General features: G+C 52.0%; 1 protein-coding gene across 6 annotated transcripts in view; it reads left to right on the top strand.

Annotated features, from left to right (window-relative positions):
* The first annotated feature begins 3,924 nt into the window (after window positions 1-3,924).
* The window catches only part of SSH1 (slingshot protein phosphatase 1), a 57,526-nt gene continuing 35,627 nt past the window's right edge, over window positions 3,925-25,823 (top strand). For 2 of the 6 annotated variants that reach the window (XM_039235771.1, XM_039235627.1), the window contains exons 1-3: window positions 4,025-4,076; window positions 5,316-5,544; window positions 8,541-8,581. In XM_039235771.1, the coding sequence (XP_039091702.1) occupies window positions 5,383-5,544; window positions 8,541-8,581 (203 nt within the window). In that variant the 5' untranslated portion in view covers window positions 4,025-4,076; window positions 5,316-5,382. Of the gene's footprint in view, window positions 4,077-5,315; window positions 5,545-8,540; window positions 8,582-25,823 lie in introns of those variants that run through there. The other 4 variants (XM_039235939.1, XM_039235859.1, XM_039235699.1 and 1 more) reach the window with 3 other exon arrangements.

Raw genomic sequence — 25,823 nt, 5'->3', positions numbered from 1 at the left:
TTATTCTGTACAAACTAGCCAATTTCTCACCGCTTGCCTGAACCCCACGTGGGCCCTTTGAACTCACCTCATCATTGGTCATTTTCAAAGGATCCTCAAAAGTCATGATTGAGTCCCACCAAAAGTAATGAACACCTCACAGATACTGAATGGTCAAAGCTGTTACCATGGGTGCTGTACAATTGTAATTGGTGCTTATGTGATGATGCTATGTGTACTGTAACACCCCCACCCCTACCCCTTAACAGCCCTACTCGCTATTGTTCAGGCTTCACCTTCGGCCACTAAACCGGTAGGCGGGTGAGCCCCTGCTCGAGTTTATAATAAAGACCCTTTTGTACTTGCATCGGTGTCGGCTCCTTGGGGGTCTCAGGGGACTCGCGAATCGGGCACAACAACAGCTGAAAGGGTTCCGTGGTAACATCAGAGAGCCTGATGCAAGGCTCAGACTCAGGAACCCTGAGATCATGACCTGAGCTGAAGTCAGATGCTTAATCGACTGAGGCACCCAGGCGCCCGGGTTCAGATTTCTTAATTGGAGAGGAAGAGAATAGAGGCAAGAGCAGAGGGGTGACCTGGCATTTGTGTAGGTAAGTGGTTCTCAAACTGTAATCCCCAGACCAGGACCTTTAGCATCATCAGGGAATTATTATGCATGTAAACATTTCCAGCTTCCTATGAAATCAGTGAATTAGAAACAACAGAGGGTGGGGCCTAGGAGTCTGTTTTCTCCAGGAGGTTTTCTTTTTTTTCTTTTTTTAAATGTTTTATTTATTTCTGAGAGAGAGACAGAGACAGAGACAGCATGAACAGGGGAGGGTCAGAGAGAGAGAGGGAGACACAGAATCTGAAACAGGCTCCAGGCTCTGAGCTAGCTGTCAGCACAGAGCCTGATGTGGGGCTCAGACTCACAAACCATGAAATCATGACCTGAGCTGAAGTTGGATGCTTAACCAACTGAGCCACCCAGGCGCCCCTCTCCAGATTTTCAAACACTTGAATTTGAGAACCACTGGCTGAAGGCTCTCAACCCTGAAACTCCACACCCGTTTAACAAATAGTTTGTAATGATTACTAACTGGGAACAAGATTTATAGATTATGAAGCCCACGTACACATGTAATCTAAAAACCAAATCTATAATGCACAGACTGTAAAGTAGACATAAAAGAAAAATAAATCATAACAAAACAGGCATTTTAGTGTGTGAATACTTGGGCACAGCTCCCTGGAGGGCACAGGAAAGTCTCGGAAGTTTGTGTCTGTTTTTTAATAAACGTGTTTGGATTTGAGAGTAAGAAATTCATCATTCACCTGAATTTTGTCCCCAATTTTGTCTCATATTTGATATTTTATTTATTTATTTAAATGTTTTTTTAATAGTTTGTTTTATTTTTGAGACAGAGAGAGACAGAACATGAGGGGAGGGGCAGAGAGAGAGGGAGACAGAATCCAAAACAGGCTCCAAGTTCTGAACTGTCAGCACAGAGCCCGATGCAGGGCTCGAACCCACGGACCACGAGACCATGACCTGAGCTGAAGTTGGACCCTTAACCAACTGAGACACCCAGGTGCCCCTATTTTTGAGAGAGAGAGAGAGAGACAGAGCATGAATGTGGGGAGGGGCAGAGGGAGAGGCAGACACAGAATCCTAGGCAGGCTCCAGGCTCAGACTGCCAGCACACAGCCTGACACCGGGACTTGAACCCACAATCGCAAGATCATGACCTGAGCTGAGGTCAGATACTTAACGAACTGAACCACCCAGGAGTCCCTATATTTGATAATTAAAATAAGTGCTAAATAAGTATGACTGTGGACCAAGATCACAGGTATAAACGCAAACCTGTTCAATCAACTAATATGAGGAGTGGTGTTGCCATTCATAAACTCTTCCCAAATGGTGAACAACTCTCCACAAAGCTCTCAAAGTATACTTTTCCCTCTAGTTAAATATAGTTGCATTTCTAAAAATTTCCTGAAAGAGACTTGGCATTGATATATAAAATGGAGTTAAATCCTGGCTTCAGAGAATTATGAATGGGTTTCTCACCTACACAGGTGTTTGTGGGAATGGAACAATTCCTTGGGGATCTCCGGTGCACTGCAGGACATATAGTACTCCTGGCTTCTGCCCTCTAAATGCCAGTGCTCTCTAGTACCCAAGACTACAAAAAATACTCCTACAATTAAAAAAAAAGGGGGGAGGCGCCTGGGTGGCTTAGTCGGTTAAGCGTCCAACTTTCACTTAGGTCATGATCTCGCGGTTCGTGGGTTCGAGCCCCACGTCGGGCTCTGTGCTGACTGCCAGCTCAGAGCCTGGAGCCTATTTCAGAGTCTGTGTCTCCCTCTCTCTGACCCTCCCCTACTCACGCTGTCTCTCTCTCTCTCTCTCTCTCCTAGAAATAAATTTAAAAAATATTAAAAAAAAATCTCCATAAGAGTGAAAATGCCCCCACCAAGAACCACCTTTAAAACAAATGGTGCTGAGGGGCGCCTGGGTGGCTCAGTTCATTAGTTCAACTATGCTCAGTTCATGATCTCCCAGTTTGTGAGTTCCAGCCCCCAGCCTGGCTCTGTGCTGACAGCTCTTGAGCCTGGAGCCTGCTTCCCATTCTGTGTCTCCCTCTCTCTCTCTCTCTGCCACTCCCCCATTTAAATGCGCTCTATCTCTCCCCCTCTCTCAAAGATAAATAAATATTAAAACAACATTTTTTTAAAAAATAAATAAAATGAATGGAGCTGAAGAGTCAGATCCCAGGAATATGCAGGAGGTCCCAGCCCCTGGATCTGGGGAAGGGATCCAGGAGGCTGCCTGGGTTTCTGGCTGGGCAATGAGCCAGCGTGTGGGGCCGTTTGCTAAAATGCAGGATTGGACCACGCCATTTGGGGGTGCTTGTGCAGTGTGCAGGCAGAGACAGAAGTGAAGAAGGGCTTTTTGGAAATGAAAGAAGTTTCCTATCAGTGAGTCAAACCAGTACTGATTGCTACGAAACCCCACTTCTCCTCCATCTCCATACTGGTCACATCTTCCCAGGAGGACAGTAGCAGCCGCTTCCGTGGTCTCCCTTAAACCCTCTGCCATACAGGCCATTCCCTACCCAGTAGCCAAGAGCTTTCTAGAGCCCACCTCCACGTGCCACTCTTCTTGCTCCCCTTCCTAGGCCCTGGCCTCTGATGGACAAATAACCTTCCAGTTTCCAGGCCTTTGTACATGCTGCCACCAACCCCCAACCTCCCTTCACACGTTAATAAATGTCCCTTTCTCAGGGAAGCCCTCCCTGACTTCCCAAGGAGTTGGCTGGGTTTGTGGACTCAAAAGAATTCATATTAAAAATTAGCAAAATAATATATAAACGTGCCTAGTACTTTGATTCACTCCTGTAAAAGACCTGAGGACAGGCCCAGTCCCGCTTGCGCACTGTCGAATATTCCACGCCTGACACTGAGCAGATGCTCAATATTTCATAAATGAATGAACGAGTGAACGAATGAATTTCTGCAGCCCGCCGACGGCTTTTATCTCCTGGGCGGTGCGCTTCCCCGCCTGCGCAGTCGCCTGGCCTCGGTTTCCCGCCTGCGCAGCGGGCGAGCCTCCGGGGGCCGACGTACCCGCGGAGGCGCGCGGCCGGGCCCGGTCCCCAGACCCAAGTGCCGGGCGCGCGGTCAGGGCGCGCGGGGAAGGGGCCGGGCCTGCCGGGGCCTCCGGCTGCCGCTCCGGGCTCCCGTGCTGCGCACGCGCACGCGCGCCGCCCCGCGCCCCGCCCCCTCCCGCGTCCCTCCGGCCTCGCGCCGTCCCAGCGCTCCGGGCCCGGCGCGCGCCGGCGCGGGAAGCGCGAGGCTGGAGGCGGGGGCAGTGGACGCCGAGGGGGAGGGGCGGGCCCGGCCCGGCTCGGCCCGGCCGCCCGCGCGCGGCTGCTGGAGCGCCCCGGGCCCGGCCCGGGCGGCGGCGGCAGCGGAGGCTCCAGCCTGAGGCTTTGGTGGCGCCCGGGCGCCGCGCGGCAGCCATGGCCCTGGTGACCCTGCAGCGCTCGCCCACGCCCAGCGCCGCCTCCTCCTCGGCCAGCAACAGCGAGGTGAGCCCCGGGCCCCGCGGCCCCGACAGGGCCGAGCAGCCGCCGCTCCAGGCCTGGGCCGCGAGTGCGGGGCGGAGGGCGCCCGGGCCCTGCCGGGCTCCTGCGGTGCGGCCGTGTCCGGGCAGCCGGCCTGGGGCTACTGTGCGGGAGCCTGAGCGTGTCACCCCGTCTGGGTGTGGAGCCGTGACCTCTGTTTGGGGGTGACTTTCAGTGAGGCTGTAGATGCCGGGGTGACCTCTGTCTGGGGGTGGCCCTACGTGAGACTGTGTGTGTCTGGGGATGACAGTGTTGGAGACCCGTTGTGCGACTGGGACTCCTGATTGGCGACTGTGGGAGATGCTGGCCCTGTGGCTGGTCTAGGCCCCTGCCCCGTGGTCCTAGCTGTGTATGTTAGACTGTGTGACGGTGGCCGGTCAGCTGGGAAGCTGTACCCGCCTGATGCTGTGACAGAGGCCCCCCGGGGGTGGGGTGCCCCGGGGAATGTTTGAGATTGTTTCCCCGACTGCCTGCCCCTGGAGGTCTGCCGCTCCGATGCCCTGTCACTGTGTGTCAGTGACCGGGAGAGCTCAGGGCGCTTGTGTGACTGGGTGTCTTGTCTTTGTGTGTGGCTGAGTCTGGATTTTTTCTTTTTAGTAATACCCTTGGGGACTGCACGTTTGTGTGTATCTGCTATGTGGCCCGGGGGATTCCGGGGTTCCTGCACTTGCCCGGGGTGCATCCTGGCTCCGGCAGGGTTCTGTGTGTCTGTGTGCCACCAGGCCTGGGGTGGCCAGCCCCTTCTTGCCCTGGGGGAGATTGGGGCATGGGTCCTCCGAGCCTGGGGCCTGTGGCAGCTGCAGGGCTGACCCGCTTGTCCCCTGCTGTCCCCTCTTCCCTGGGAGAGCTGTGGCCTCTGGTCTGCCCTCCCATCCGAGGCACAGCCGGAGTGTTGGCCTAAAGATAGAGCAGCTGGAGGAGGAGTTTGGGGACTGTTTAGAGAAGGGAAAGAAGGCTGGAGGAGCCCTGCAGGCCCCGGAAGTGGCCTCCCCGGCAGCTGAGCGATTCCAGCCCCTTCTCTGTAGGGGAAACTGACTGACTACATGGAAAGGTTTGTATGTGTCTGTGAGAGACAGGACAGAAGAGGAACTAGTCTGGGTGCAGGGGCCAGGTGGCCCTTCAGCCTGTCTCACCAGGAGCAGTGGGAACATTTTCAGAGAGGGTGTAAGACTGAACCCCGACGCACAGCCCCGTCTTCTCCAGGAGAGGCCATTGACGAGCTCCCTTGTCTGCAGACAGGATTCTGCAAGTCGCCCGCAGGGAAAAGAACATGGGTGGCCGGTTGCGTGTCACTGAGAATTCAGGCAGCAGTGGCTTCTCTCCTCCCTGCACAGACATCTGTTCTCCTCCATCATCACGATTCCTGCCGTCTTGCAGTTCACAGAGTACTTCCAAGCACTTCATCTCACATTCCCTTCTCAAAAACTGTGAGGTGAGGGAAGGGTTCGGCTTCCGTAAGGGATTGTACGGAGGGCCTGTCAGCCTTGGATCCTAGTCCTGATCTGTTCCTGTCTGAGACACAGTTTTGTTCTTTGGGTTTTTGTTTTTAATGTTATTTATTTGTTATTTATTATTAATTTTATGTATTTAATTTTATTTGTTTAGAGAGAGGGAGAGAGAGAATCCCAAGCAGGCTTTGCGCTTGTTAGTGAGGGGCTTGAACCCGCGAATCGTGAGATCATGCCATGAGCCTAAATCAAGAGTTGGACACTTAACTGACCAAGCCAACTGGGTGCCCCCAAGACAACAGGTTTTACATTTTACGTTATCTTTTAGCTGAGATGTAAGTCCTGTATCATCACCTCACTATTCCAGAATGTACGATTCAGTGCCTTTAAGTATATTCACAGGGTTGCATGACCATCACCATCATCTTGGGCCAGCAGTTTTCAGCACTCCCCAAAAGAACCCCCACACCCCTTTGCCATCACCTGCAGCTCCTCCCCCCATCCCCCCGCCTTACCCTGCTCTCCCCAGCCTCTGGGTTCCCACTAATAGTTGTGCTGTCTTCTTAGATTGGCCTGTTCTGGACATTTCATATGAGTAGAATCATACAATAAGGTGACCTTTTGTGTCTGGCTTCTGTTACTTATCATGATGTCCACAAGGTTCAGCCATGTTGTGGCAGGGGGCAATACTTCACTCCTTTTTGGTTGCCAAATAATATTCCACTGTGTGGGCCGATCACATGTGGGTCATTTGGGTCATCTCCACTAGACATTTAAAACTGTCATAGAGAGCATTAGTTTTACCAAGTGCCGATGACCCAGCAAACTTGAGAATAAACCCCTTAGCCACTTTTTATTTACCATTAGCAGAGCAGCAGCATTAACTGCCCAGTGAACTAGCCGAGGTGGGGGTGTTCCCTGGAAGGCCAGGCTTTCTTCTAGATGGAGTGAGGTGTGAAGAAACGAGGCGATCTGCACAGGCATGGGCACATGGGGTCAGGAGATGCAGGTCCAGGCCGCCTGGGCCCCTGCTCTGACATTCCTTCGGCCTCAGCTCCTGCGAAAGGGCTGGCCATCCTTTTCACATGCGTCCTTGGGCACATACAGCTTTCTCTGGAATAACTGACCTTACACCGCCTTCATTTCACTCCCGGGAATCCCAGAGAGCGACCGAGAATGAAGTGGCTTTGAGGTCTATACCCCTAAATCACTTCCCTTCCTGCTCAAAATGCAGCTCCTCCTCTGAGTCAGAGGCTCTCCGAGCGGCTGGTTCCTGACTCAGCCTGTTCAGCGTTGGAACGGGGAACTCAGCCTGACCAGCACAGCAGCCCTCCTCTCTTAATTTTTCCCCCTCCCTCCTCATCTTCAGTTCTCCCATTTATGTCATTTTTTACTGTCAGCCTTATCTCATTCCTTTGTGCGAATAAGCAGAAAGCACAACAGCAGATAAATCAATAACTTTCAGGAACGGATTGTGACATTGTTGTTTTTGACAAGCTTCAAGGTGACTAATTTTTGTGGGCCGATCTCCAGTCTCTTTTTCTTGGGGGTGGGGCGGGGCGGGGCATTGGATCAGGGTTTCTCAATCTTGGCACTGCTGACGTTGGGGCCAGAAGATTCGATGTGTTGTGCATCGTGGCATATTTAGCGTCATCTGGTCCTCCACCCACTAGATGCCAGCAGCATCTTCTCAGAAAAGGCTCCGGACATTGCCTGGTGTTCCCTATTGAGAAAAAATGTCCCCAGTTGGGGACCATTGAGTCAGACCCAACACTCTCTTCTAAGTTTGTGCTGTTGTTGTTGTGTGAGTTGTTTATGCTTGGCTTGGGGACGGAAGCTCCTGGCCCCGTGGTCAGTGAAGGCTTGCCTGACTTTTCCAGAAGGGTAGGGAGCGTGTGAACTAATTGGCCACCAGTGCCCACTGTGGCCTGATATGTACATACGGGATCGTAATGAAGCTTAGGGACTCCAGGACTCTCTGGTGTGTTTCTCCTTCTTTGTTGGAACTGCCACCTCTGCTGTGCGTCCCTTGCGACTCCAGCCCCTTTCTCCTGTGAGCTCTGTACTCTTTTCCCATCACCTCTGGCTGCTGCCTGCCTGGTCCCTGCCCTCGGTCAGCCTTGCATCTCTCCCGGGCCATCACTGCTTTCCGGGTTTTTCTTTCCTAGTCAGTGGGCTCCTCTGTGTAACATAACAAACATGCCAGGTCCCAGTGGTGCAGAGTTGTTAGGGGGTGGGGTGGGGGTGTTATTTCTGTTTTCTCCTTGAAAGCAAAAAAGGGAGACATGGCAATCGGGGCTTAAGTCCTAATTACTTTTAGATTCGAACCCTCTGGGCCTTTAAACTTCTAGAAAATATCAAACGTCCATTTCTTTCATTTATATAAATAAACCAGTAGCCTAGAAAGTTTTGTATTCAACATTTAAGCCTTTGAGAAGCACCAAGAGCTTTTGAGACCCACCGACAGACGGGCTGCTCCTGGCCACCTTCCATCATGAAAGACTTGCCTCGAATGGTTTTTCTTTTTCTTTTCTTTCCCTTTTATTTTTAAACCCATGTGTTGAGGCCTAAAATGGTGTTGGTCACTCAGCTATGGCCTGGCTTGAAGGAGGAAATAGATGCTCTTAAGACATAGCCCCCCACCCTGTAAAAAACGGTGAGATCCAAAAGAAGCCTAGAAAGTTGAGAAGAGCGTGTTGAGCAGCGCCAGATAGGAATGTCCAGTCAACAGGAATCGAGGCATGACAGGGTGGAAGGAATGTGGGTAACTGTTGGGAAGCCTGGAAATTCCTCCGTGGAAATGACTCGGAGGGACCGCAGAGTGGGCTTGCCAAGGAAAGGGTGCGACCATGTAGAAATAGCCAGGTTTCCTGGACATCTGTATCTTTTCCAGACATCAGAGCAGAAAATGTGAGACTCGTGTCTGCGGCTCATTTGCTGGTGGTGTCTGTAAGGTGACGTTCTCTTTCTTTCTCTGCAGCTGGAGGCCGGCAGTGATGAAGATCGAAAGGTAAACCTCAGGTAAGCAGACTGAATTTTCATTCCTAAGTCTTCCTTCCAAGCAGGCTAACTGCTCTGGTGCCCTTCCGTAGGAGAGAACCTGGGAAAAAAACACACCAGGTTTTTTCAGTAGCGCTTTAAAAATTATACCCAAAGCATGGACAGAGGTAGTGCTTTAACATTTGTATATGTATTTCACTATAAACAGCTCTCATAATGTCGCCAGACGTTTAGAAAAGAAAGCATCATTGACAGAATCCCACTGCCCTTCTTGCTTTACCATTATGAGCATCTCTGGAACTTGCTTCTAGATTTTACCTCTGCCTTTGAAAAAAGTAATCATCATAATGTTCTCACTTTTCCATCCTGCTTTTGATAAGGCGTTCTTCTGAGGTAAGCACATTGCTGATTTGAAACAGGCATCCTACCCCCTAAGTTTAATTCAAGTGGATTTTTTGGTGCTTGTGAGAAATCTTTCAATACACCTTTTTTTTTTTTTTAATGTTTATTTTTGAGACAGAGAGAGACAGACAGAGTGTGAGTGGAGAAGGGGCAGAGAGAGAGAGGGAGACACGGAATCTGAAACAGGCCCCAGTCTCTGAGTTGTCAGCACAGAGCCCGACGCGGGGCTTGAACCCACAAACCGTGAGGTGATGACCTGAACCTGAGTCGGATGCTTAACCGACTGAGCCACCCAGGCGCCCCTTTCAGTACACTCTTCTTAAAAAATTCCTCAAGCTGTAGCCCCCAGCTGCTGTATTCACTGGTAGACCCCAAAAGCATTTTTGTCTTTCCTTGCCAAACATGCAGGCCTTCTTTTGGGTGTTGCGTTTACAGAAGATTTAGCACTCCCTTCTATAATGTGCTCTTAGTATATAATGTATTCTAGACTAAGGCACCTGTCTTAAACTCTCTTAGAGCCTAAAAAAGAAAATAGAGCTTCAAGGATATTCTTTAAAAAAAAAAATGTTTCATCTCGTGAGGAGGACATCTAATTGGAGAGGGGAATGTGTGTTCAGAAACTGGGGTCCACCGTTCGTTTCAGAGAGCAGGATATTCTGGTTAAGCTCACATGCAGAAGTGTTAGAAACATGCGTAACCCGTCTTTGAAGGTTCTATGTCTTTGAGAGAAGGGAGAGAAAATACTTGCATTCTCAGGATCAGACGTAGAGGGAAATAATAGCCTCCAAAAACTAGAGAGGTCTTATTTCAATGGCCGGATCCTTGTTTTAATGTTCCCCTGGGGGACAATGACAGATTTACTGTCCCTTGGGTTGTTTGGGGTGTTTGGCTGCTCAGGGTCTAGGTCAGGGCTCGGAGGCTAGAATCAGCCAGACTCCCAACTGGGGGCAGTAACGGGCCGTGCTGTGGATCAGACTCTTGCTTGGCTCTCTTCTGCGGAGGCGAAGTGGGGAAGAAGTGGAAGTCGCCCTTGGGGGGCTTCCTGGGGGAGGAAGTGCTGGAGGGGGGCCTGCCGCCTCTGCAGGTGCATCTCCTGCCCCCAGCCTCGCTGTGCCCCCAGCCTCCCTGGAGTTGGAATCTCTTCCACCACCGCCCCCCGCCTTTCTTTCAGGGCTCTCCCCCTGGAGAAAATATTTAGTTCTCTCACTTAGATTGTCTTTGGGGGCAAAGAACTATTGTTGTTTTTTCCAAAGTGCTCTTAATTAGCAGACAGCATAGTGTTTTGAATTATGTCACTTAAGAAGAACTCACAAGTAGGAGCACCTGGGTGGCTCAGCAGGTTGAGCGTCCGACTTCGGCTCAGGTCATGATCTCACAGTTCATAAGGTCGAGCCCCACATCGGGCTCTGTGCTGACAGCTCAGAGCCTGGAGCCTGCTTCAATTTCTGTGTCTCCCTCTCTCTCTGCCCCTCCCTCGCTTGCTCTCTGTCTGTGTCTCTCAAAATAAAAGACATTAAAATATATATATATTTAAAAAACAAGAACTCACAAGTAGAGGTGATATGAAAACGTGTGTTCCCTGGTGGCCCGTAGAAGACCCTTTCTGTGTTCGGCTTGGAGCTGGAGACGCCCTCACAGAGGGAAGGGAAGGCCGTGCTGCACCTTGTGGTACTTAATCCTCTCAGCGGCCAGCGCCAGCGAGGGGCTTTTCCCGGTTTACAGGGGAGGAGCTGGAGGCGCAGGGCTGCACGCAGCCAGTACTATATTTGACGCAAGGCCCCTGAGTTGGTCCTAAAGAGCTGCCTGTCTGGAGAGCAGTGTCATGGTTCAGTGGAGTCCCCCGTCCCCAGCCGTCCAGGTGAGGGAGCCTGCCTGAAGTTACTGGGGGGTGGAAGGCAGTGCCAGGACCGGGACCGGGAAGCCCAGCTGACGCGGGACTGTCCCCCTGGATGTCTGCTGACCACGGGAATCCCTCCCCACTGTTACCGGCAGGGCCCCTACCTCATCCTCGTGAGCCAGGGGAGACCCTGGCCTGGAGCCAGGGACCTGGGCTCTGACCTTGTCCTCCCTGGTCCCTTCTGGGTCACCCTTCCCCCAACTTGACTTTACTCCCCGTTTTCAGGCTGATGACTCCATCCTGCTTGCTTTTTTTTTTTTTTAATGTTTATTTAATTATTTTGAGAGAGAGAGTGTGAGGAGGGGAGAGGCATAGATGGGGGGGGATAGAGAATCCCAAGCAGGCTCCGCACTCTCAGCGCAGAGCCTGATGTGCGGCTCGATCCTACCGACCGTGAGATCGCGACGAGAGCTGAGATCAGGCCCCTCCCGCGCTCCTCCCTCGGGCTTGCATCCCTGCCGTCAGCCGGACACTATCTCGAAGCACCCCTGGGCTGCTTGCTCTGGTCCTGCCTCGGCTGTGCTCCACCTTCACCCTCCATTGCTGCCCCTGCCTCCCACCCCTGCTCGCACGTGCTGTGTCTGTCCCACTCCCTGGCCATGCTCCTTCTTGAAGCCAGTTCTGTTTTCTGTTGGCCACAGTCCTCACAGCCAGCTCCATGCTCCCACCCCCGACATGTGTGACTTCCGCTACTTCGGCAGGTGGCACCCGTGGCCTGCGTTGCACGTGCCTGTGCTTTTGTGTCATCCCTTGCTGTAGGTGCCGCTTGCCTTAGGGACAGGGCCTTCGTTCTGGGCCTGTGCATGCATTTCAGCAGTTTAAGTACATTCGCTTTGCTTTGACCCTGCAGTCGATGCTTCACCTGTATGAGCAGGAGCGAGGTGTAGAGGACACAGCGTGGGGGTTGGAGTCAGGCGGACGGAGGCTCGGGCTCTGGGTCCTGCCCTACTAGCCGAGCTCCTGTACCTCTGCGCCTTTACTACACCTCTGCGGGTCTCTTTTGTTCCATCCGTGAGATATGTACAACCATGACCTTTCAGGGTCACGGAGTAGCTGGTGTGGGGCTCCTCATAGAGAGCCAGGCTCATGCCGGGACCATCGCTCCATTTGGTTCTCGGGAGCTGTCGTTCGTGTCTGTGTTAGTTCACAGCCCAGACTCAGAGGGCTTGACTTCCTGCAGGTGTGGCGTCCACCGTGTCGCGTGGGGCCCCTCAGGGCTACCGCCGGGGATGCTCCATGACCCAGCTGCGTCCCCGTAAGATGCAAATAGGAAGGCACTGTCTGCAGAATCTGTCGTGATTCAGACGGGTTCCCTGCAGGCCTCCCGGGAAACAGCTTGGGAGTGGATCACCCCGCGCCCAGAACGAAGCCGACCGACGCAGAGCAGCGCAGACCCAGCTCTCTGTGTCCTGTCCCCCGCCCTCGGCGTGCGCAGGCCGCCACCGGCCTCCAGCAAGAGTCTTCTGGAGGCCGGGCCGCTCAGACTGTGGGAATTGGTGAGCAGATGGCTTTGCTGGCAGCGGCTCCTGGCTCCCTGGCTGTCCTGGGAGCTGCCTCAGGCTGGCATGAGACGTAAGTGCCTGTGTGCCAGGCGGGGCCCCGGGGAGAGGATATGCTTGTGTTGCTTCCAGAGGGTGGATCAGGAGCGAATGTTTTTTGTTGTTGTTGTTTCCATGCAGCGTTTCCAAGCCAGGCGTATGAAAATGTTCATTAGAGTTCTTTTCCTTTTTTTTTCCTTGCCTACCCAAGCAGACGTTCGGGCCAAGGCAGCAGGAGACTTTGTTTTCTCTCTTTTCTCTGGTGTCCGGGGCTCCCTGCGCCCCTACTTTTCCCTGCGTGCTTTCTTCCCTGCTGGATTTTGGCCTGGAACTCCCCAGAGGACCCCACTCTCCTTGTAACCATCGGAGTGGGGTGTACCTTTCCTCCCTCCCCCACAGCACCCGGGTGGGGTGGGGGTGGGTGTGGCCTTGCTCCGCAGACCAGCTTCCCTGTCTCCGTTCAGTGCACCATCTTTTATGCCCGTCCACCCTTTGGGGCTCCTCTCTGCCTTTCTCCACGGTTTCTTGGCCTGGACTTCATTGTTGATGGTCTGTCTGGTTAAGTCCTGCCGAGAGGCCTCAGGTGCCCCTCGCATCCTGGCTCTGCAGCAGGTCACTGAATCAGTGTAACAAGCTGCCCCAGACCTGGCAGTCCAAAACAATTCCCCGTTCTCATCTCACGTCACCAGGGTCGGGAACCTGGGCATGCGTTAGCTGGGTCCTCTACTTGGGGTCTTGCACAGTTTAGCCAAGGGGTCCACCAGGGCCTGGCGTCTCCTCGGAGGGGAATCCTCCTCTGCACTTCCGTGGTCCTTGGCAGAATTCCCTTTCTTGAATCTGCAGAAGGTCACCGTGGCTTACTTCTTCAAGGCTGACAGGAGAATCTGCTGCTATGGGGTCTTGGAATGGAATGCAGTCCCAGGAGGGGCCACCCCGTCACCTTGGCCATACAGTATAACCTAATTACGGGAACAGCTGTCTCCTCCAGTTACCCGGTCGCACCACACTCAGGATGGGGGCTCACGCAGGGCTCCTGCTTCAGGGGCTGGGATCTTGGGCCATCTCAGAATTCTGCCCACCGGTCTCAGGCTGTGGGTGCATTATGTCAAGGTGATGCCGGCCGAGGGATGTTGGGTCCTCATGGGAGGGGACCAGGAGCACCAGTGAGCCCGCAGGGTTCGACCGCCATGCCAGCGAGTGCCACATCCTTACCGCGCGGCACCCATGCACTTGTTCACACTTTCAGGCTTGGCATCTCTTGGATTCACCTCCACTTTGATGATTGTCCTCTGAAATACCACCTGCATCTCTGTCCATGAGCTTTGACTCTCGGGGACAGGCCTGGGTCTGGTTCCCACCCCTGTCATCTGTCACTTCACTGGGCAGTGGGCCTGGTTGTCCACAGCTTGTAGGATTGTTGTCAGAGTTAAATGTCATAACTCCACAAACCTCTTCACCTTTGTAGACGCTACACAAATGCCCTCTGCCTGCTTCTCTTTCGGGGGCTTCTGTAGGAAGAGATTCATGGCTCTTCCTTTTCCTTCCCACTTGCGTTTTTCTCTGTTTTATATTTCCCCGGGACTTGGAACTTGCTTTATCGTGTGTTTGCTTAAGTACATAAATGCTCCCCCTCTGGCAGAGGTGCTGGCGTAATTTGTGGAGCCCAGTACGGAATGAAAACGTGGAGGCCTTTGTTAAAAACAGTTAAGAATTTCAAGATGGTGGGAGAGCAGAGCCTGCGCAGCCCAAGGCCCTGCCTGAGCCTTGTCCAGTCGCTCAAGGCCTTCCCTCCTGGCTTCCACCCTCCCAGCGCCTGGTGTGTGCCCGATGGGCCATCATGGTCTCATAAGTTGACTTTCCTGTGTCCTTTTTCACATGGAGGAGCCCAAAGTGCTCTTAGGTGACATACAGGATACTAAGGACAGACATTTTTCTGCCATTTCCCCCTGAACTTTGGCAGCACAGGTGCCGTTAGGTCAGCCTCAGTAGCCCTCTGTCCCAGCCTGTCTGCTTACAAGCCATTCATTCAACGGGTGTTTACTGGGCACCTACTACGCACCAACCACTGTTCGAGGAGCTGGGAATACAGCAGCGAATAAGACTGATCCCTGCCCTCGTGGCCAACACTCATGGGGGAGACAGGCAGACAGCAAGCCGAACTAGTGCGTTACCAGTGTGTTCGTAAGTGCAAAGGAGAAAAGAGAAGCAGGGACACAGGATCTGGAAGCCAACCTTCCCACGTGCTCCACTCCACAGGTTGTCTTTTGCGCATTATTTCATTTAATCTTCGCAAATATTCTGCAAGGAAGGCGCCATTTCGATCTCCCATTTGGAGAGTGCGCGTTGGAGACGTTAACTGGCCTAGTTTCACGTGGTACAAAGTGGTAGAGCCAAGATCCTCAGGCTCCCTGTTTCTCTGCCTTCAAAACCTGTCCTCTGCCCCCGAATTCAGGAGCCATCTCTGCGGGCCCCCCTGCCCATGGTTCGGATCTCTCACCAGGAGGCAGAGAGGAAGGAGTGCCCCGCCCCCCCGAGGGACCATGGCTTTGCAGCCCTTCTTCCCGCTTGGACCCTAGCGGTCTCACCATGAGCTGTGTGCTTTATTTAGCAAGTCGCAGGACCCCCCGAGCCGCCCTGGAGCGAGCAGTGATGTATCCCCTTCCCGGGTAGTCACCGGGGACACCAGCTTCTGTTTACTGGGGCCAACAGGGGCAGGCACTGGGTTTGGACCCCTGCGCACCGGACCTTGTTTTGTTGTCGCCACAGCCTCTGCCGCCTCCGCTTTAGGAAACCAGGAAACTGCCCTTGGAAAAGGCAGGGGACCCGGGACCAGGGTTTGAATGCAGTTCGCTGTGACTCAGAAACCCATGTCCCTTTCTGCTCTGTTCAGTCCCTCACAGGAGACGTGCGGTTTTGTGTTCAGTGCATCCTTTCCTGTCCCCCCCCGCCCCCTGTTTAATAGGCAGTAGCTTCTCATGGACCCCCAGCTTTAAACATTGGGGTTCACGATCTTTTAAAATTCTGTGTCCATTATACTGTCCTGCTGTTCCCTTTAGTTTAACTCAGGGGTTACTCCTGGAGCGTCGGCACATTTGATTTTCAGTTCAGAATTTGCCCTTCGGTATGTGTTAAATTTTTTGTTGCTGTTTGAAAACTCATGCTAGAGAGGCGCCTGGGTGGCCCAGTAGGTTAAGCATCTGACTTGATTTCAGCTCAGGTCATGATCTCACAGTTTGTGAATTCGAGCTCTGTGTTGGGCTCAGTGCTGACAGCATGGAGCCTGCTTGGGAGTCTCTCTGTCTCTGTCTCTCTCTCCCTCCCTCTCCGTCTCCCCCTTCCCTGCTCATGCTCACTCTCTCTCTCAAAATAAATAAGTAAAACATTAAAAAAAAAAAAAAAAAAGAAAGAAAGAAAGAAAGAAAACTCATCCAGAGAGGGAACAAATGAGGACGGAGAAAAAGAGGTAATTTGATTCTGCTGAAAGTTAATTAAACTTATTATGAAGGTTAACTTAAAATAAATTTTGCTCTGAGTCTAGATTTCATTAAACTTTTGAAATAACCAGTACTTAGACTTCAGAAGAATGCCACAGGGCCCTGGGCTCATTGTCCCCACACACTGAGGCACTGGGGAGCGCATGCGCACACCGTGAGGGCTCGAGCCAGCTCTTCCTTCGTGGTGGACGCTAGTGCTGGCGACCACCCTTATGGTAAGTGGCACAAAGCTGTGAGAGGGAGTCAGAAAACCTAGGTTCTGTCCTTAGATGCGTCATCTGCTGTACAACCTGAGGCAGGTCACTAGACATCTCTGGGCCTCCACTCACTCCTTGGTAAAGTGATGAGACAGGATTAGAGTACGGCCCCGGAATCCGAGAATGAGAGTCTGAGGACCCACCAGCCTAGTCCTGTGTCACCCTGTGCTTCTAATCGTTCACTCTAGGTTTGTAACAGACTGCCTGCTTTCTCCTTTATTCCAGCGCTGAGGGCAAGGTCAGGTATTTGTGGGGCATCTAGCCAGGTCAGAGTTATGGTCGACCCTGAGCTGGAGAACGCTGGCATGGCCTCCGGGAGAAAGTGGGCCTTTGCATGGACCCACCCGCTCCTCAGCAGAGCCCTGGGCGAGCCACGCCGTGCCCTCATGAGCAGGCTAGGAGGAAAGGACGCCCACCTCCAGAGCCTGCCTCTGGCATTGCACGTGGTGCTTTACACAGACCTCGGGGTTTGAACAACTTATTAGAAAATTCCTCAGACTAAGAGAACTTCCAAAACAAGTCCTTCTGCTTCAAGGAAGGCCGGTAAGAAGACAGGATTAATCAAAATAGGATTAATCAGAGTCAGAAGGAGCCATTTTGAAGGCAGGGCAGTCATCGGGCTGGGGAGGGGGCGGGCGGTGAGTCCCAGGGGAGATGGGGTCAGCACCGTGACAGCTCCCACGGCGGCCGAGGTGGTGCCCGATGGGGAAGCTCGCCAGCCGGCCTTGCTGTGCTCCCAGCATTCCAGGGAGATGGCAGGCGGCCATGGAAGTGACAGAGATCCCCCAGGGCCTCTGGGTCGGGGTTCGGTCCCTGCCACCCAGCTGCCTGCCTTCCCCGAACCGAGGAAAAGTCCTTCTCACTCTCAGAGCCCTTGAGAGGCTGAGGGAGGGTCTTGTGCTGTGTGCGCGTGGAGTCCTTGCTGAGACTGACCGGCACGTGGTAGTAGCTGGTTTTGTTGTTGTTACTGTTTTCTTTTCCTCGTGGTAATTTTCCTTGACGGCAGTGCGCGCCAGCCCTTCCAACTGCTGTCCTGACCTTCTTCCCTCCGTGGATGCCCAGTTTCACCACAAAAGACCAAAAGGTCAACCAAGTGGACTCTGAGCGGAGAAACAGTAACCCTTGACCGATTTCCCTCCCGAGTTCTGCTGAACCTTGTACCAGACCTTTATCTGGGAAGCATCGTGGCTTGTGTGCCTTTATTTTTAGACTTGTCTTTCTTTCTTTCTTTTTTTTTTTTAAGGCTACTTTTGAAGTTATTTTTAAAAAGACTTTGTTTTAAAGAAAGTGGCTGTTTGGAGTTAGGAAATGTCTGATCTCTCCCGGCTGGGGGCTCCCATGGCCTGGCAGGAGTAACTCCCAGTCAAGGCTTGGCCCACATGTGACAAGAGTTCTCATGGTGTGCTTCCCCGAATCTGGGCCCAGTCGAAATCCCCACCCGGGAGGGATGTGGTTTGGAGAGGGCCAGGCTAGCTGCCGCCTCTAGATATCGCTTGTCACTTCCCAGATGTCCAGGCCCGGCCTGGTCTGTGTCTGGTCTTGCAGGTGGCAGTTTGGGAGTGGCTCTTTAAGCCTGGGGTTGAGGCTACTGAAGTGTGCAGCAAGAGGGCTCCCTAAGGTGCCTGCTCTCTAGGGCCCTGGACACCCCTTTCTAGACCCCATCCTGTGGGGTGGGAGGGAAGAGCATGTTCTGAGAGGCAACCTGGTAGCAGAGACAGTTTCTGAGTTATTTGCTTTATTTGTCATCTCAGCCATGTATATTTAGCGCCTGTATATTGGGCTCTGTGCTAAATGCTGGAAAGTCTTTGCTAAATTAAAAAACAAAAAGTCCTGGGGCGCCTGGGTGGCTTAGTCGGTTAAGCGTCCGACTTTTGCTTCGGTCATGATCTCGCGGTTCGTGGGTTCAAGCCCCGCATCGGGCTCTGTGCTGACTGCCAGCTCAGAGCCTGAAGCCTATTTCAGAGTCTGTATCTCTCTCTCTCTCTGACCCTCCCCTGCTCATGCTGTCTCTCTCTCTCACTCTCCTAGAAATAAATAAAAATATTAAAAAAAAAAAAAACAATAAACCCCCCAAAAAGTCCTTACTCTCCAGAGGCAGTATGTGTATGCTGCGCCTACTGTAGCTCTGTCCAAAGGGGATTTGAAACACCTTGGAATAAAATTCATAGAATACAATATAATTTAAAAGTAGTGAGGAAAGTGGGATGTAGAGAAAGTCAGGGAAAATAAGATGAAGCCAAGAGATTTGTATATGGAATGCATGGCATAATATTGGTACGGTTACTGGAGTGTGGCTACAGATCGGACTTTGAGCTTCCTAGTAGTCAAAGCAAAGAGAGAAACAAGATTGTTTGCTTGATTCATGGTATTCTTTAACACACCAGCCTGTCAGTTCCTCCCTGAAGAATTCTTCTGACAGACACCTGTGGGTGTTCCTAAGAAGACCCAGCATGATGGGCGGATAAGCAGGTTGCCTTAGATTTGGCCCTGACGCCCACAGAGGGAGCTGATGCTACAGGCCCATCCCACCAATTAACCTGGGCATTTGTGGTCTGGAGAGGTGAGGTCACCGGCCATGCTTGGTGCCAGAGCTGCTGGCCGCCCCAAACATTGAAAACAGGATGCTGAGTCACATCCTGCAGGCCTTCAGCATCCTGACTTCATGTGCCTTTCACAATGGAAGGCTCGAACGGGCAGGTTGGCCTCCCGCTGTTTCAGAAGTGCAGTCTCCAGCGGGAAAATGCTAAAATTAGGTTTTACGTGGGTCAGGGTTATGTGTGCACGAGGCCGTCAAACTCTGGACACACACAGACCGAGGGGAACTGGAAGAGCGGACTTTCCTGTCGCTCTCCACTGCCTTGCGCCCAGAGCAAGGCTGCCTCCATCCTGGAAAACGCAGGGAGGGAAATGGCGCCCAAGGGCAGATAGAGATCTGCATCCGCGAGGGTGAAGAAGTCTCCAGAAGGTGAAAGAGGAAGGCCATGCGGTATGCCGGTGGCAATGACTGATAAAATAGTCCTAAAAGCTTTTATCTGGGGCTCAGGTGGCCCCTCGGGCCTGGCGCTGACGCTGGCACTGCTTGGAGTTCTCGCCCTCTCTTTTTCTGACCCCCCTTCCCCCCACTTGCATTTTCTCTCTCTCAAAGTAAATTTTTGAAAAGTGCTCTTATCACCTGCCTACAAAGAATAATTACAAGTAGCACGTTCCCCAAATCCAGTTAAGTGCAAATTTTTGAAATAATTTTTTAGATTGTGAAATAATATGAAATTTGCAGGGAAGTTTATGAAACTTAGAGCAACGACAGCACAAAGAGCTTTTTTCTGAACCATTTGAGACTAAAGTTGGCAGCCTGATGATGCCCATCACCCTTTGAGTGCAGCCAAGGACCCTCTACAGACCAGACCCTTGACCCTTGACCCTGGCACGTTACCACCGTCTGGTCCTCCAGACCCCATTCAAGGTCTGCCGTTTGACTCAGTAAGCCCCTTGGTAACAGAAGGGTCCAGTTCACGGCTGCACGAGGCTCGTAGCTGTCCTGTCTGAGACTCCTTTATTCTGGGACATTTCCTCCGTCTTTCTTTGACTCTTATGACTGGGACGCTTTTGAAGGGGATGGGCCCCTCATCTTGTAGAGTGTCCCTCGGTTTAGGTTTGCATGGTGTTTCCTGGAGATTAGATTCGGGTGGCGTTTCTGTGGCAAGGATACTACAGGAGCAATGCCGTGCACTTCCCATGTCCGCCTGGTGGCATGTGATTTCATTTTGTCCGGTTCCTGGTGATGTTCACTTGGGGCACCAAGATGAGTTTTGTGCGGCGTCTTTACTAAACAGTTATTCTTTCCCCTTTTACCACTAAGGGGTATTTCTCGGGGGAGGACTTGGAAATTATGTGAATCCCATCCCCCATCAACTTGTCTGTTTATATCTGTATGGACTCATGTTTGTTTCATTCCATGGTTTATAATCCATTGGTTGTGTCATTGACTTCAAAGTTCAGATTATCCCTGACTTGGCCACTGGGGTCACATCCACACTGGCTCCCGTGACCCTTGACATGTCCCCGCCATCCTTCAGCACTGCCTTGATCTCTGACACCAGATGTTCTGGGCCCCATCCTGTACTTTCTGTACCCCGTATCCGGTCATTTCTCCAAGTAGCCCTGGTTCTGTTGAGTGGAGGATGGAATTTATGAGCCGAGGTAGATGTGCCCCCCTCAGGCCCTCTCAGTGGGCAGAACTAGGGAACGCATGTAAGTATGTGCATGCGTGCACGCCACCTGCATCCCTTTTTCTATCTAAATAATGTTGAGAACCATGAGTTCAGACCCAAACCTTCCGCTCTGATCTAGCACCTAAGGGTTCATTCCAGTTTTCTCCCTCTCCGTACTGATGACGCCCTGCTCCGACTGCGAGCAACCTGGTCCCAGTCGTCCCGAACACATTTGCTCATCTGATCAGCTTTCCTGGCTGTAACCAGCCTCCTGTCTCTGCAGCCACCTCTCCCCTGTGTAGACGCCTTCCTGGCCCTGCTCACCACGCCCCCTCCTCATGCTGTTTTCCTGAGGTGGCAAGTCAGTAGAGGTTCAGAGTCCTATTCCTGGTTTCCTGCCCTGGTTCCTCCACTTCCTGGCCACGTGACCGTGGGCAAGCAGCTCAGCCTCTCTGAGCCTCTGTGTCCCTCACACTTAGACCCTGAGGATTAGGTTAGTTGATAGGCGTAAGTTGCTTAATGCGACACTCAGTGCAGGTGTTCGGTATCAGCATTACATTCCTTGAGTGCACACCGCCTTTTGGGCCCTCAGGGACCCAGAGATGGAGAAGTCACCGTCCTAGCTGTCGAGACCCTCAGGCTGTTGTGGAGAATCCGGTGGTTGTACTGGTCGGGGCACTTGGGGGCCAAGAGGACCTGACCACCAGGTGACTGTATCTCCACTTGCAGCATTTGTGTCGTGAGTCTTATGTGTCCTGTTGGTCCTGTGGGTGGGGGACACGCCGCGTGCCAGCTGCCTCGAGGTCACCAAGGTGAGTAAGTCAGGCTGTGGTTTGAGACTGACCAGGAAGCCAGCTCTGTGAGTGTATGAGCATTTACTTAGGAGTTACTCTATGTCAGGCAGGGAAGGAGCTTTAGAAAATTATGTTTGCTCTGGCCCCTGAGTCCCATTGTAAAGTTCAAAAACGGGCATGAGGGTAACTTCACCATAAGTGACTCATAAGTGTGCCTGGGAACACAGTTTGGGAACCAGGGGTCAGGTTCCTATCACTTTCGAAGTACATGACCTGGGACGAGTGACTCAGCCTCTAAGCCTCAGCTTCCTCACCTGCAAGGAGAGAGAAGTTGCTATAAGATGTTGAAAGGGAAGAGCCAGGGCTGGCAGCTGGGTGCAGTGAAGGAGGGCTTCCTGGAGAAGGTGTGAACGCTGGCATGTGGGCACGAGGTAGGGAGGCAGACAGGAGAGAGAGAAGGCCACGAACAGATACCAGGGCAGAAGAGTTGAAGAAGACCACCTAGAGAGAAAGCAGAGAATACGTGGAGTAGGGGAAAAATCGTGTACACGGTAATACAAAGAACTTTTTTTTTTTTAATGTTTATTATCAAGAGACAGAGACAGAGCATGAGCAAGGGAGGGGCAGAGAGAAAGGAAGACACAGGATCTGAAGCAGGCCCCAGGCTCTGAGCTATCAGCACAAAGCCCAATGCAGGGCTCGAACCCACGAACTGTGAGATCATGACCTGAGCCGAAGGTGGATGCTTAACCAACTGAGCCACTCGGGCGCCCCAAGAACATTTTTATTATAAATCACTTTTTCTACTTGTTTTATGAGCTCCTTGAGGTCAGAGAGTGTCAGATGAATGAAGTTGAGGTTAGCAACCTATAATGGCTAATTGTAGCTACCGTAGAAAGCTAGCCTGTTGGGACTCTACAGATAATGTCACATGGTTGAAAGTTCTGGAACCAGGAATGATGTAATAAGAGCTGTGGGTGGGATCTGTGCAGTGGATCAGAAGCCAGAGGCCACCTCCCTGATTCCCAGTAGAGGGAGAGCTTCTGAAGCTGGGCTGCCTTTGCCATAGTCACTGGCCACACGTGGCTGATGAAACATTAATTAGAATTAATAAAATGACAAATTTCAGTTCATCGGCCACACTCCCCATGCTGTAAGTGTTCAGTAGGTGCCTGTGATTGGTGGTACCCCCGGTGCAGGTGGAGAGCACACTCACGCTCTCGCAGCACAGAGCCAGGCATGCAGAGGAGCCCCAGGGGGCTTTGTGTGGCTCGTGGGGACGCCGGGGCCCAAAACTGGAGCCACTGGGGAGGAAGGGACCCCTGGAAGGGTTGGGACCCAGCAACCCATGACTGTGGGATGGGGCCACGTACCGAAAAGAAAGGGCAAAGGACCAGGGACGGTTGAGATCATCTGTCCTTGGAATCTTTGCGTTGTTTCAGAAACATTTCCTCCGTGTGCCTGTTATTTCTGGCTGGCTGGGCTGTCTTTGCTGCCACTGCATTTCCAGCACAATGCAGCCTTTGTGTCTTCTGCCCTCCTTAGGGGGCTTAGAGCCTGGTACCCCAGATGTGCAGAGGAAGGTAGCAGCAGCTGGAGCTTCCCTGGGCGGGGCCCGAGGGCTCTCGGCGGGCCGTGGAGGACCCATCCTAAGGTTTGTAGGGCCAACTCCAGGCACATCATTTGCAGTCTTTCTTATACTGGGGAGGGCGGGGAGGTGGAGGGGAATAATCCTGCTTTGACAAACTTGCTGGTATATTGCTGGCAGGAGCCGCCCGCTCCTACCCATTGATATGAGAGCTGTGTAGCTGGCCTCAGAATGTCTCTTACTGTCTGAAATACTTTTGGACATTCCTTCTCTCTGAGAAAAGCCCACGCCTCCCAGCCAAACAATACAGGCCCCGGCAGCAAAGACATTTGTGCTGGGCCCTGTCGCCACTTCTTGCCCGTGACCCTGTTCCTTCGGCAGACCGCCCCGCCGAGCTGGAATTTCCCTGTCCTCAGCACTCTGTGTGGACGAGAGCAGTTTCGGAGCTCTTGTGGGCAGGTATGTCAGGTGAGCCGCTGAAGAACGCTGTTTGGGGCCGAGGCCCTGCCGAGTGCAAAGTGAGAAAGAACGAGGCCTCGGCACAGCTTTGGGGTCTTGGTGACCTTCGAACATGAGTTCAAAACGAGGGAAGAGCAGATAGGAAGTCTTCTATCCTTCCGTCTTCATAAACGTGGCTTTGCCAGGAGTAGGGTCTGTACCCATCCAGACCATCGCCAGCAGAGGTTGTGAGGCAGATCTGCATTGGCCTGGCTTTGTCCTCTGCTTCTAGCCCCGCAGGTCAGGGCACCCTGCGGTCTGTCCAGGCTCCCTGCAGAGAAGGCGCCAAGCCTGGAGCCCATCCGTTCACTTCTGCCCCTTCTTCGATGTGTGGCCACAGACAAATCATTCCTCTTCTCCATCTTGATTCTTTTATCAGAAGAATTGAATTTTAAGAATTAAGTGAAAAAAATGCAGGGGCAAGCTGTCTGAAAACCGTAGAGCACCATTCAGGTTGAAGGGATCGTTTATTTATTTAAAATAGCACACATTGAGTGCCATTGGTTTACTAGTAAGCATTCAGGTTCTGAGAACTCACTGATAGGTCGGCGGCTCAACTTTAGGCACAGCGTCCGGTTCTTAACTTTGCAGTTTCTGAAGCTTGAATTTATTAGTACACTCGGGGATGGTCAAGTTCTGCGAAACCAACTTACGCAAACCAGACTTCCTCTGTTCATCATGGGGTGTGTGTAACGTAATTTTCCTACTCTCCTGCTGCCCGCTCCCCTTTTCTGTGTTTCCTGATCCCATGAGGCCCGGTTTGGTCTTGTTTCTTCCAGAGAGATGTCCGTGAAGCCCCAGGCTGGGCCAGGTGTTCCACCCGTGTCTATCCGTGTGTGTACGTGTTTGCACGCACAGGACCCTGTATGTCCCTCTACCGTGGAACTGCTGCATCACGTTGCAGTGACTGTCCTGTGTCTGTCTGACCCCTTGGAATGTAAATGTCACTCGGAGGCAGGAACCGTGTCTGTTTCATTTCTGGATTCCCAGCATTTAGCCCTGACCGGGCACAGCAAATATTTGTTAATCTAAATGGAATTAACGGAAGCTTCTCTCGGGAGTGTTCGTTGGCACCCACCTTTTCTGTGGTGACTTTACTTTCATTCCTTTTTTTTTTTCCATTTTCTAGAATTGCCACCATGTCTGCTAGACAAACCACAGTCCACTCAACCATCACCATACGCAGCTGAGGGTTGATATCCATGGGCAAGTAGTTCAGTTCATTTCAGCCAGTTCGATCAATGTGGGACTCTTCAGAGCCTGTGTTTTAGGCTCTGATTCTCTCACGTAGCATCGGAAATACTAAAATCCTCCCAGTTAAGTAGGCTTCTGTGAGATGAGTATAATAGTGCCTGCTCGGTCTTCCTCAAAGAGTTTCATGAAGATCAAGTGACTGAAATTAGTCAGGATGGTTTGTCCACAGCAGAGCTGATCACAGGGCTGATCTGTCTTTTCTGTTAATTGTTATTTCATATCATGACGTGGGGCTGCCTTTCGAAAGCCAGGACACTCACTGAACGTATTTGGTAGAAGATACATGCACTTGTTTATCGCCTATTTAGGTGCTTCTGAGGAGGGTGTTCTTTTGTTCTTTGACTTAGCAGGACCTCCCCTCCTGGCGCTGAGTCATGTTACCCTCTTGAGAGGACCATGCATTTTTATGTTTTTTTTTTTTTACCAGCAGAAAACATTTATATACCTGCTGTGTGTAAGGTATTGTTAGGAATCCCATGCAGGAAGCCCATTTTTTCTGTGTCTTCTGTTGCTGTTAAGGTCGGTTACTATTAACGTCTGCAACAGAAGCACTCCGGGAACTTTTGTTTTGTTTTTTAATTTTTTGAAAATGTCTGTATTTATTTTTGAAAGAGAGAGCACTTGAGCGAGTAGCGGAGGGGCAGAGAGAGAGGGTGACAGAGGATCTAAAGCAGGCTCCATGCTGACAAGCAGAGAACCTGATGCAGGGCTTGAATTCACGAACCGTGAAGATCATGACCCGAGCCCAAGTCAGATGCTCAACCAACTGGGCCCCCCAGCGCGTCTCTCCCGGAACTTTTTAAAAAGCAGATGCCTGAACTTATTGCAGACATTTCGAATGAGAATTGGCCAAGGCTGGACCCGGGCATGACTGTGTGTTAGGATTTTGTAGGTGATTCAGATGTGTAGCCAGAGTTGGAAATCTGGGGCAGTAGCATAAGGTGCTGTGACATGGGGCGTCTATACCTCCTATTTTCATTCTTCAAAGAAGTGTTGTTCTGAGTGGCATAGCACACACCCAGACCACCCAAATATACACTATTTCTTCAACAGGATTCTCATCTTTGCCTTTATTGACCCTGGGGCAGGCTTGGCTTCGCCTTGTACTCCTCCGTCAACGAATATGTGGCTATTTGAATGAAGGAACAGAGCCCTGTAAGTGACCCAGCAGAACGAACGTCCAGCAGAACAGGAACTAGAACCCAGAAATAGGGATTCCCACACCAGTGCATAAAATGTTCTTAAACCCCATGTGTACCAGGGGGCTGGTTACAGTGAGGTTGTCCCCCGAGGCTGTATTTGAGGAGTTTGACTGGCTGCCTTCACTTGTCAC

The sequence above is a fragment of the Hyaena hyaena genome, unplaced genomic scaffold (assembly GCF_003009895.1).
Source record: "Hyaena hyaena isolate Hyena2069 unplaced genomic scaffold, ASM300989v1 scaffold_0, whole genome shotgun sequence".
In the NCBI taxonomy this organism is placed as follows: domain Eukaryota; kingdom Metazoa; phylum Chordata; class Mammalia; order Carnivora; family Hyaenidae; genus Hyaena; species Hyaena hyaena.
Note: the sequence above shows the minus strand (reverse complement) of the source record. Positions and strands in the feature narration are given on the sequence as shown.